The sequence below is a fragment of the Anser anser genome (assembly GCF_964211835.1).
Source record: "Anser anser genome assembly, chromosome: 13".
In the NCBI taxonomy this organism is placed as follows: Eukaryota; Metazoa; Chordata; class Aves; order Anseriformes; family Anatidae; genus Anser; species Anser anser.
In genome coordinates, this window is record NC_139734.1 from 14483031 (window position 1) to 14495288 (window position 12258).

Genomic DNA, 12258 nt, shown 5'->3' on the forward strand with positions numbered 1-12258 from the left:
CAGCTTCAGAGTGATGTGGGAAGAAAGTTTTGTGCAGAACTGAGCAAAATGGGGCCTTCACCAGGAATAACCACTTCTCCCTGTCCTGGTTTGGTGTTCTGGTAATTAGGGTATGCAGCTGGAGAGATGCTTATGCCAGAAAATGGAAGAGACGCCACTGTGTTTCCCCTGGAATGTTTTTGTTGAAAATGTTCCGACAAGCTAATAGTGTCTGGGGCGTTGGATATTTCTGGAAGGACAAACTGTTAATTGCTTAGCAATGAACACAACAACACAGTCATGCTACTGCAGAACAAATAATTATACAAAGAAAATTACGAGGTGTTCAAAGTGGTAGGCTCAGAGATGTAATAAGAGGTTGTAGAGCCTTTTTACCTTTGCTGCAATACAGATTAGGTCAGTAATGAGCACAACTGTGCCACTAATTGGCATCTTGGTAGTCTCAAAACAAAATATAAACTACATGAGCTGACCCCAGCGCTACCTATGCTTCAGCCTTATCTGTTCTGGGCATAAGTACAGCTTATATGTTTTCAACTTGTCAGTTTGGACCTGCTCAAAAAGAAGAGTTTTCATCAAGTCCCATGCCTGTGCAAACCTCCGCAGGTAGGAAAATAAGACAAGAATCTGAAATGCAGCTGCAGTTGGATTTACACCTGTGAGAGGCAAGGAAAATGAAGACAAAACTTCCCAGAGGATAGAGCAGCAATGCAGGGTCTCCCATGGCTGCAGCCAGAGGGCAGAAATCAATGACTGCTTCTTGGGGCCGAGAGCTGCACTCACTTTTTTCTTGTCAGAAAAAAAAAAAAAAAGGAAAAAATAAAAGTAATAAATGGGAGGCAAGACAGGGAGGGGAGGATAATCAATTCTTCCAAAAAATGTCTACCCAGGTCACATTCTGCAAAGGTGATAAACCAAGACTCACTAGCTCAGCAGAGTGACATTTCTGTTTGCCAAATCTGCTTTGTATTTTATACATAAGTCATGAATTCTAGTAGCTTGGTTAAACAAACACCCAAGAAAGACTGTCTGGAGAGGAACCTGAGATAAAAGTTGGGAAGATGCTGTGTTGGTGTTGCTTTATTTTTAGAGCAAATTGAACACTGTTGTGCTCTATGACTTTTTCATACTAGAGTTTCTCATGGGACTTTCTGGGGATTTTCATGGAAAATGTGATTTTCCACACTTTTATCATGTCGTGTTTATTTTTTTCTGGATTTCTGGAATGTAGACAAAAATGCAAGTTGTTTTTTTTTGTTTGTTTATTTGTTTGTTTTCTTGCAAATTTAGAAGCTATTTTTTTCCTTTCAATAGAACATTTTGCTGATATTTGCAAACCATTCTAATAGTTATACTGTGTTACAGCCTCTCTCTAGCAGACCTCAGATTCCCTCTCATGCCCTGATCCTTTGCAAGCCTTGTGTTCCCTTAGGGACTCACAGAAAATGCAGCCAGTCAGTCCAAGGAGCGATGTGCAAGCTGGGGAGCCCCACTTATGCTTGCTTTGCTGCCCTGCAGCATCCTGTGCCTGTCCTGACACTGCATCCTAGCGTGATGCATGCAGTTTTCTCAGGGAATCTCAAGCACATGTGTGGTTTCTCAGTGTCTTGGTCTCTGTGCAAGTATGGTGAGATGAATTTATGAGCAACAGCTGGATTTTGGAGGGGTTGTGCCAGTGTCAGTGCCAAGGCAAACCTACTGCAGAGGGGTGAATGATGCTCTTCCAGATGGAAGTGCTAATGGGTTTGGAATGAAGCTGAGTGGCAGCATGATTTCTTTGGAAAGGGGGATGTTCTGGAACATTTCTAGGCCTATCAGTGTGTGTTTCCCGAGAGAGGGATGGAAGGGATGGTTTCCCATCGGGTTCATTTGTTCTCTGTCATATTTGTACAGCAAATCCTATTTGCATCTTCCTTTTCTAGCTGTATTTGATTACTATCAGCTGAAATGAATTGCAGAGAATCTTGATCCAAACTGAGCATCCTGTGTGCGTCCCTGAGCTGACTTTATAGCTGACTTCAATATATGAAGCAGAGAAAGTCACTGGCATTTATTAGCACGAACTAGTGCTGAGTGCTAAGCTAAATGTCTTGTTTATATAAGTTATACAATAAGAAATGTTTGGTACAGCATGTTCTCACTGAGAAGTCAACACAGCCTGAGCCTGCCCTGGCACCTACTCAGCACACTTGTCCAACTCCTTGGGCCAGAGTATGGGCAGGAATATCATCTTGCTACCCTGCAGCTGACTGTTGCAGCTTGGCTGCCCGCTGTGGTGAGTCCCCTTGCCCTTCAGCCAAGGGACAAACAAATCGCTTGTGCTTCCCTGTGAAAATGAGACTATCTGGGAGTTGTCCTGGAGGGAACACGGAAAAGCTGAAACGTGGGGATGCGGAGGTCTGGCAGCCTTTCCTCGAAGCTGGCAGACTTGCTGCTCTCGTCTCAACTCTCCTTCCCTCAGAAGAAAATGACTGCTCTTGTTGGGATGGGCTGCTCCATTTAGCAAGGTCCTGGGATGTGTTCTCCTCCTGTCTGCCCGCTGCGGGGTCCGGCTGAGTGCAGCAGAGAGGGGCTTGTTGTGCTGGCCCATTGGCTCTGCCAGGAAGGGTCTGGGAGTCTCCTGTGGCTTTGTCTTACCAGGTACCTCGCTGTGGAAGGAGCCCAGGGCTGCCGTCTTCAGCGTCACGTACCTTCTCTTCCAGGTACAGTGGCTGGCTGATCACCTTGTGGTTTGGTAGAGTATCTACTGAGGTACCTGTCTGAGAACAAGCGCTCCCCCAGTTTTCTAAGTTTCACAAGAATCAGGAGGAAAGAAGCAAGAAATACAAAATAAACAGGAGTCAAAATAGAGAATTGCTTATGAAAAAATTCCCGAGGTTTTTGTTTTGTTTTGTTTTTTTTGGGGGGGGGGTGTAAAGTGAAGTGATGCCTAACCCTGTGGAATACCCAGCCAGCAGCTGCAAGTCTGTGTGCATTTCCCTCACCTGACGAGGTGCTTGCAGACCTTCTTTCGCACTGCCATTTCCACAGCTGTACTCGCGCTGTTGCGCTGCCCTCGCAGGAAGCAAGGCCAAGGGGTGCTGGGCCCATGTGCAGATGGGGGAACACCCACGCCTGGGCACAGCAAGGACACGAGCAGGGCTATTGTGCCTCTTCTACACTGGAAGTCCAGAAGCATCTCCCCACAGCACTCATGTTCTCCATAGCCCAGGGGATATCCATCCATCTTTCTTTGTGCCCAAGCTGTAATCTTGCCCGCTTTGAGTGTCGGCCCTTGTGTCTGTAGACGGTGGTATAACTCCCTCAGCTTCCAAAAACAGCTTTTTTTTTGGCTTTGCAGCCTGTCTGCCGCTGGGAATTAGCTGGGGTACAAAGCCAGTGGGAGACATTCCTGGACAATCTATCCGCAGGCCTGGCAAAAATGGTCCTAGGCCTTGGTCTGGGAGTGAGGAGCCCTGGGAGAGGAGTGGACCAGCCCCGCTTGCTGCCTCTTTCATATGTTTACTTTCCATTTCCTCTGCAGCTGAGACAGAATCTGAATTTGACACTATAAACTCCAGGCAGAACACTGTTAGTCCCAGGAACATTTCACGGGGGGACAAAACACAGTAATACAGAAGTGAATGTGAGTCATGATATCGATTTCCCTGCTGTGAGGGGATCTAAACTTAAGCCCTCACCCACTGACAGCCAGTAGCTCTTCTGTTTGAGCAAATTTAGGTTTGCAAAGCTCCACTCCATGCCTTTAAGACAAGATCCAGTGTGAGTTTTGTTTTAAAAAACATAAGTTTAAATATCTTATTTTTTTTACATTGGAAAAAATAAAAATAGATAAGAAAATCAGCAATGCCCAATTTAATGCACTGCAGCAAAAGCAACATATCCAATGCAGATGCCAGGTCAACATGACATGCAGCTAAAATGAAATGTGATGGATTGCCTCTAGAAATCAGTCTCACTTTGTGATAAATGTAAGAAGCCTTTCTAGCAGGAAGGAAAACGGCATAGTCATTAAATGCATTTAGAAACAGATTTATTAGGGATGTAAGATAAATTTACATGTTGACTAACATGTGGGAGAGCTTGCAGAGAAAATGCAATGAAATTGAAAGATATCATTTATATAATTATATTGTTCATGTCATTCATATGAACAATAACCATAAAGAAGCAAAAGCAGCACATTATTATTGCTGTTAGAATTTCAGTTCAACAGATTCTTCTGCATTCCCCAGGGAAGCCTTTAAGTTTTTGTTCCGAAGCTATCTGCCCATGCATAGGGCAGTTTATTCATCATGTAGGAAGTAAATGCATGCAAATGGGTTTGCTGTTTTATCACCAGTGCTGGAGGAATGGGGTTGAACCCTGGAATAACTTGCCTATGCCCTAAACCTGCCCCTTTGTGCTTTACCAGGAGTTGGCATGCAGGCAGCTGCCATGGGAGCACTGAGGCTGGGAGCCACAGGCCACAGCCATCCCTGCCCCAGTGTGCCCCACCAGCTGGGATGCAGTGCTATGCACAACACACAGCTTCCTTCAGAAAAATTACAGCAAAACATCTGCATTAAGTACTAGGACAGCATCCAAACATGCAGCTCTTTCGCAATGACAGGAAAGTGAAAATTACAAATACAAAATGTGCAAGGCATGCAGCTGTATCACAATGGAGCAGAAAAAGTATGGCTGCTACCACTGCCTCTTGAGAAAACAAAGCATTTCATCTCTAGTCCAAAACCTGCTTAAAATATGTTGCTTCCCAAAATCTTTGATGAGATGATGATCACATGGCATGCAACTGTTCAGGGTCTTCACTTGCAGGGGAGCTCAATACGTTTTCTTTGCAGATGTTGAGGAGGCAGCATCTGTACTCTGTACTCTGACCTGCTATGGTAAGTGATGTAAGAAACTTAATACATCATGAAATAGATCTCATGACCCTTGAGCTGCTAGCATCTTACCCTGCAAACTCCTTCACTGATCACAATGAGATTCATTCTGAAGTAAGGTCACTCACTGCAATTTGGTTCTCTATACAAATCTCTACTGTTTTGAATTCAGGGCTGTTAAAGCATCCTGGATCCCTTTTTATCATAAAATGTTAAATGTCCTTGTTTTACTGTATTAATGGCCTCCTTTTAGATAAGTATGTTGTACAGGATTTGTTCTTCAAAGTGCTTGTGCTTCTTTGGAAGAGGATTCCTCCATGTGTTATTCAATATGCTATTCAAAGTAAATATGTTTGACAAAAGTCTGATTAAGAATGTATAGAAATCTTACTATAATCAACATATTGACTAATAAAAAGATTTGTTTTTCTTTCAAATCTAAGATAATATACTGCTGTCTAGCAAAGAAATGATACAACATAAGGGAGTTATTTTCAAGGACATGTCTGGAAAAAAGACTTTAGAGTATGATACTAAATGTACTGTATTAACTGGAGAAAGCCCCATGGACATCACTGGCTGTCCGCCCAGGATTTGGCAGTCTTTCATCTGATTTTATTTTGATCCTTATCCCCTGAAAGACTGCAAAGTTATCTTTCTTTTATGCACTGGAACACCCGAAAAAGAAATTACCCAGAGAAGTCAGGAATGTTTATTCCTTCAGCTGAGAGTCCAACATGGATCCATCCTACAACAAAACTATCTTCTTATCAGAGGCTCTTCTGCTGAGATTCATTCATGTGGAATGAACAGGATGGATTCAACATGAGGGCTTCTTAAATGTCTATGAATGTTCAGAGGCAGTACTGAAGAATGTTCACATGTTTTCCATGGGTCGCAGAGCAGGTGACAGTACCAAGAACTTGTTCTGGTACATTGGGACACTGGTAACAGGTGGCCTGGTGAACCACACTAGACGTGGTTGGAGACACATGAAGAATGAGGGGTTGTTCCCAGAGCTCCCCCCTACTGTGGACCCTGTCGTAAATCTTTGCTGTGTTCATGTTGCTACCTGTGTTTGTTCTATAATCTTTGCCTTAATATTACTGCAGGTATGCAGGTTAGACCAGCTTAAAATATAACAGCAAAGTAAACTCCGTAACATTTAACATCATGTCTGAATAGCTCATAAAGAAGTAGTGTAAAACTAACTGTTAACATCTACAGTTGCTGTACAGAGCATTTTCTTTGCCCTTGCCCCCTTTGTGTATCCAAGTGGTTTACAGAGAAAATATTTAAAGAAAGCACATAGAGGAAATCTGTTTTCAGTTTCTTTGAGGTCTACAACCCTCGCTGTCACTGGTTCAAGCAGAAAAATACTCAAAAGAAACAGTGGAGCTAAGCCAGAGAAACTGCAACAGGGCAAAGAGAGAGCTGAGTGTTCTCCTTCATGCTGTGACTAAGAGAAGTCACTATCATCTGCTTTCCTCTTCACAGGGGTGTCTGTCCATGGAATATTTGCCTCCTCTGTAAACAAATTCATCTAATTTCTGTGGATGGAGGAAGTTGCCACACCATGGCAAAACATGCTTTATTTCCTCATGTAATCTCACATAACAGCACATACTGCTCTAAAGACTGAATGTGCTTGCAAGCATTTGTTTAGCACAAAGTTCATTCTGCAAAAGCACAGTGATTTTGCAAGAAAGTGATTGTGCTTTCTGTGGTTGGGAAATACTGAAAGGCAAATTAAGAACCCCTGTCCTGAAGCCATTTTGCCAGATTGCTCTCTTGCTCTAGGCAATGCCTTAGTTCCTCATTAGTGTCTTCAAGAAAGCTGAACACTCCCATTAAACTATTATGTGCTAGTCTCTATTTTAGAAACCTCAGTCCCATTAGAATTTTACCATCCATGAAAGTCTCTTAAATGCTCCATGACTTATCACAATTCTCTGCTTTTGCAATCCACTTGGCAGCAAGAGGACACACCAAGCAGGAGCTTGGTTCAAAGGGAGAGGTGAGGCTCTGATTGTGGTTTTGGATATTATCTGGGAAAACCTAAGCAGGGTAGAGAAGAGCAACAATTCTATCTTCATAAGCTCTTCCTTTCTGTACACTCTGATATCTGTTAGTTGGATGAAATGGTATTGTTTTTATCTGTTTTTAAGGAATAACATACTATGTGTACCTTCTTGGAGGTTGCTGTGTGGATGAAACATTGTTCAAGGCCCAGGCTGCTAGCCAAGATATTCAGTTCCTTATTGATTTACAGTAAATACATTCCAGTTAGGAAACAATAGACTATTTTGCAGCAATGATCTTAAAACCCTACTGAACAAAGTTCTGTAGATATGCTTTTTTTTTTTCTTTTCTTTTTCCTTGTTATGTCCTTAGTTCATATAATGATATATCAGATTTCTTCAAAAGAAGAAAGAGGCCACCTAGTGACTAATTACAGCCTGCTGCAGTAGAAAACTGGAAGGTATGAAAACAACTTCAGTGCACTAATAATGTTATTTATTTTTTAAAAAGAGAAAGACAGTTGGACATTGAAAATCAGATTACAACCAGCTGTGCTTTAAAAAAATTAACATGTCTATTTTTGGCGTGGATCTCATGCTCATCGTAAAAATAGTCAGATTTGGCAGTTTGTAAGTTACTGAAAGTTCACTGTGGCACTCAGAAGAAAACCATTTCTACTCTACCTGGTAACTTTACTGACGTATTTGTGAAAACTCCATGACCCCACAGAACAATATAAAAGCTGAGTGAGAGGTGAAGTGTGATTGAACCAAAATGTTCATAAAAGGTAATTGCTGGTGCCAGACCACCTGCTAGGGCGCTGCAGAAAATCCCTGTGGATTGTTCTCATCTATGTGCAGAGATACCACCAGCACTGCAGAATCTTTGGCTTCCTTTTTTTTTCAGCAGTGAAAAGGGATCCACAGCAGTTTGTCTTACACAGACAAATTTCCCTCTGTCTATATTGGCTTTTAAGGGAGCCTAAAGCTGTTGGTATGGTTGGAGAAGGGTCTAAGTTTATGTTTTTTTGAATTAATGTTTCTTTGTTTTCAACTGGACATACTTAAGTTTTCCTGCACTGTCTGCACAAGGAAATTGGGCTCCTAGCTGTCTGTGCTTAATGTCATTTGGATGACTAATATAGATGACATGAATAGCTCCCTAAGACATGTATCCGGTGTCTCTGTTAAATATTGATCTTGCATGCTTTAAGTGTTTAGGCAGGCTTCCAGTGACACCCTTACTTTCAAAGAGAATTTACTGTATAGTATGTGCAGTGTAATCTCAATACCTGCAATCACATTTTATTGTATTCAAGCAGTATCCTGAAAATACCTTCTCCCTACAAATATTCCCTACACACATCAGGGCTTTGTTTCAGCAGTGTCTCCAAGAACAGAGAATGCTAGCCTCGGACTACACAAGTCATCAGATGTTGCCCATATTACAGTTCCAGGGTCATGTAGTGCCAGTATGGTCAGTTTCATTTTTTTTTGCCTACCTGTAACAAGATTCTGTAACAAAATTCTGGTTTACCTGTCATCTAAAAAAAAAAATCTACATAGAAATGAAGGATAAAACAGAAGACAAGGTAAGATTCCACCGAAGACTATGCATTGATGAAATCAGCTTTGACCTGTGTTTGAGGAATTTTGCTGCAGGTATAAATTGTTGTTTTCCAGACCAGATGGGAATAGCAAAAATAATAATTTAAAAAAACAAAAGTTGCATAACTTTGGAGAAAAACACATTTAGAAAACTCAGTGTGACTAACTCAACAAATATGAGTGTTACTTTATACCTAAATGAAATATTTCAAATGTTTTGAAAATGCTTGTGGCAGTTTCCTGTGGCACTTCCAGGCCTCTTACATATTTCATTATAAGCTCTAATTCAGTCTGGTACCCTATGTGAGTACTAAATTAATTTCAGAGCAAAGCCATTTGTTTTCTATTTGCTGGAATATAAGTTAGTCATAATTTAACTCCTTTGCTTGGCTTTTATGCCTCCTAGGTATCTGGTTCATATCAAGTCTATTCCAGGTGTTCTGTTAGATATGCCCTATGTTTATGAATAGTACAGTTCATGTAGGCTAATGTGATGTAAGCGTAGGAGTTTTGTTTTTGTTTTTGTTTTTGTTTTCTCTATACCTATACGAAATTCCAAGATCCGAATACAGGAAGGATATTTATATTAGCCTACCCTTGTCTCCTGCAAAGGAATCTCATGCAATAATTTTTGCTTCAGCCAGTTCCTGTGGTTGAACTCAATCAGCAGTTTTCTACCTCTTTCTATATATGAATCCTAAAAAATGTCCTATGAAAGTGCAAGACCAAATGAGCTATAGGAGACTGGTGTTTTGTAATTGTTCTTTGTAGACCCTTATGTATCCTTTCAGGTACATAATACATTCTTTGCTGGTGATGATATATTTGGTAGGAAGTGTTTTTTTTTTTCATTAACTTTACTTGAAGTCAGCAGCAGACTGTATCTTCATGGCCCCTTCCAGAACACTGTCCAGGAATAATACACTATAATCAGAGCGTAAAAACAGTGTGTTTGACAATGTGTTCATTGCAATGAGCAATACCCACTTTGGGGAATTTCTGGGCTGCAAGGCTGAGTTAAATAGTGAAGTCCTCCTTTCAATATGTACAGTCACAAACAACAAATTTGCCATGCCTTTACGCTGTATCTTTAACCCTCTTCTATATGAAGCAAAATGATTCCTTGAGTAAATACGTAACACCTGGCAGATTTATCAGCAGCAACCTTTCCTTTCAGAGTGCTAGCTTCTGCCTGCAGAGTCCTCTGGTATTTTCTGTCTTGTGCAATCGAGGAAATGTTCTTAAACACTCAGAAGACAAGAAGTGAAGGAATACTCCAGAGCTTTTCTGATAAGCTTCAACATTCCAATAGTATTAATGTCTTATCTTTCCAAACCTGAAGAAATAATACAAATAAAAATTACACGGGGATCAAACACACACAAATTGCAGATTTCATAACAGTTGTGGTTTTTTATGATTTCCAACAAAAAGAAAAGTTAATATTGAGAAATCTGGTGCCACCCATCAGTCTCATTCACTGCAATAACTCCTGATGAAAGACAACAGCACCCAAATCTTTGCTTTGCTTTTTCTTTTTCACCCTTTGCTTTTCCACAAGCCTATTGAAGCTGGATTTTAAAAGCTCTCAAGTCAGCATTTCAGAGGTGAACCTGACTGTTCCTTGCCCTGAGTAGGGATGGAGTTAGTCATCATTGTTAGCAATGATCTCATCAGTTCTTTTTTTTTTTTTTTTTTAAATCTTACCTTTTCTATTTTGCAAATCTCTGGCCATCTCTACTCATGCATCTTCCTATCTGGCTTACAGCTCTTACAGAGCTTTAGCACTGCATTCCTCAGAGCAGAGGTTAGATTTTGTGTTTGATCTTGTCATTTGTCTCCTGTGCCATGACTACATTCTTCCTCCTGATATTCCTTGGTTTCAGTAGAACTGGTTAAATTTTATTTCTGTTTTTCTTCTGATAGAATACATGTTTTGCTGGCTGATATTGATCTAGTAATGCAGCAAGTTACAAATGGCAGGACCCAAGTGTTGGTTGTTTGCCTTGTATTTGTTCCAAATTTGTTAACCTTGTCTTCCTTCCCTCAAATCCCATTATACAAATGACCAGGGTAGTGCTGGGATGCTCCTGGCAATTGTCTTCCTACGTTATTTTTTATTGTTGCCTGATGTAGGAAAACTGTTGGTGTCTGTCCAAGAATTTTGATCTAGTAGCTTTTAATGGGTATGCTCCTTTTTCACAACAGTCTGAACTTCTTGTGTGAGTCATAAAAAGCAATTATTTGTGTAGGTGTAACTCTGTAAATGTTCCCCTAGGTCCCTGTAGAGATTGCAGAGAAAAAACTACTCCCAAAAACTATGCCATGAAAAATCTATAATGTACTTCCTGAAGAAGTCGTCAAGTGTTGCTCCAGTGTAATCCTCTAACCTTTTTGCTGCGGGGCTTAATCCTCTGAACAAGCATTTCTCTAGTTCTCAGCAATGTATTTTAGGACACCGTCCCACACAGTCAGTGTCAGTGCTTTATTCTTTCTCCCACCAGGCGGCATATTGGACATTTTACTGTCACTTGTTTAGATGGCAAGAAAGAAACGGTTGTTGGGAGCAGCTGGGAGGGGGTTGGGGGAAAGGCTGCTGTTGTGTTTATCTTTGGATGGATGGAGGGAGAGGGACTGCTCAGTATTTGGTTTTGATCTGGCATCCAGCAGGTTCATGGCTTTATTCCAGTTCTTTGGATGCTTTGTCTCATACAGTCCTGAGACTCTGCCTGTTGGGCAACAATTTTGTTGCTCTTCTGGAGCACAGCTATCTTGGAACGGTCCAGCTGGAGCACAGAGTAACACCAGAGCAAAGGACTATAAGTCTGGCATCTGCCTTGGGCTGTTGAGTGGTGAGATCTGCTCAAAGCAGTCTGGAAGGGGTGGCACTCAGCTGTCCATGCCTGGCTGCTGTGCCATGCCCAACTGGGAGGTGTCCAGAGCCAGCTAACAAGAGCTGTGCTCACCAGTCCAGGCGTTAGGAAAGCCCATTCTGATCAGACTGCCTGTGATACCTGGACCAGACCCAGATGAGTGGGAACATTTTTTCCAAACTACAGCTATGTGCAAGCCAAAGAAGGTCCCAAGAGTGCTTATCAGTTGAGAAGTCTGAGTGTAGAAGCCTTTAAGGGAAAAACTTTCCTATGCAGGAGTGAAGTTGTCCATGTTCTTCTCGCTGTTGTATTATAATGGGTAGATTGCTATGCAAGTCTCAGTGCACACTGTGATAATGTGTACCACAGTCACCAAGACGGGCAGGCTGTGGGGTTTTAACTTTCCTGAAGTGCAGGACCAAGGGGAATTCCTGAGAGGGGGTAAATATGGTAGGTTATGGGCCTGGAAAGAAGGAGGAAAACCCAGTCTCACCTTTACTTTCAGTTTCAGCAGAAACACCTTTATCTTGAGGTGAAATCCACCTCTCCTTCCTCCACCCTTTCAGTGAGGTCACTGTAGCAACGGAATGTGCTTATGAGTTTTGGGAGAGAGAAAAACAACACCCTCCCACACCCAAATATAGCCCTCAGAGCCTACACTGTCCTAAGACTTAATAGCATGTTACCTGCCAGTATCATGATAATTTAATGAGAGATTAAACAGAATCACCTGTTAGTAGTAGCCCTCCCCACTCTAGTCTGGGTCTGCTATCAGCTTCTGAGAGGCTGCCAGAAGTACAGCTTCATTGTCTTGAAGAGCTGCAGAGATGGACATTCCCCTTGTACACGGTCTTGCTCATTCTGCCCCCA

The 12258-nt window shown here is 41.7% G+C and overlaps 1 protein-coding gene across 1 annotated transcript in view; it reads left to right on the forward strand.

Moving 5' to 3' along the window:
- Window positions 1–6798: 6798 nt before the first annotated feature.
- Window positions 6799–12258, forward strand: part of SLC6A14 (solute carrier family 6 member 14) — a 42512-nt gene continuing 37052 nt past the window's right edge. The window contains exon 1 of the mRNA XM_083797704.1: window positions 6799–6903. Within this exon, the coding sequence (XP_083653830.1) occupies window positions 6814–6903 (90 nt within the window). The 5' untranslated portion in view covers window positions 6799–6813. The remainder of the gene's footprint in view (window positions 6904–12258) is intronic.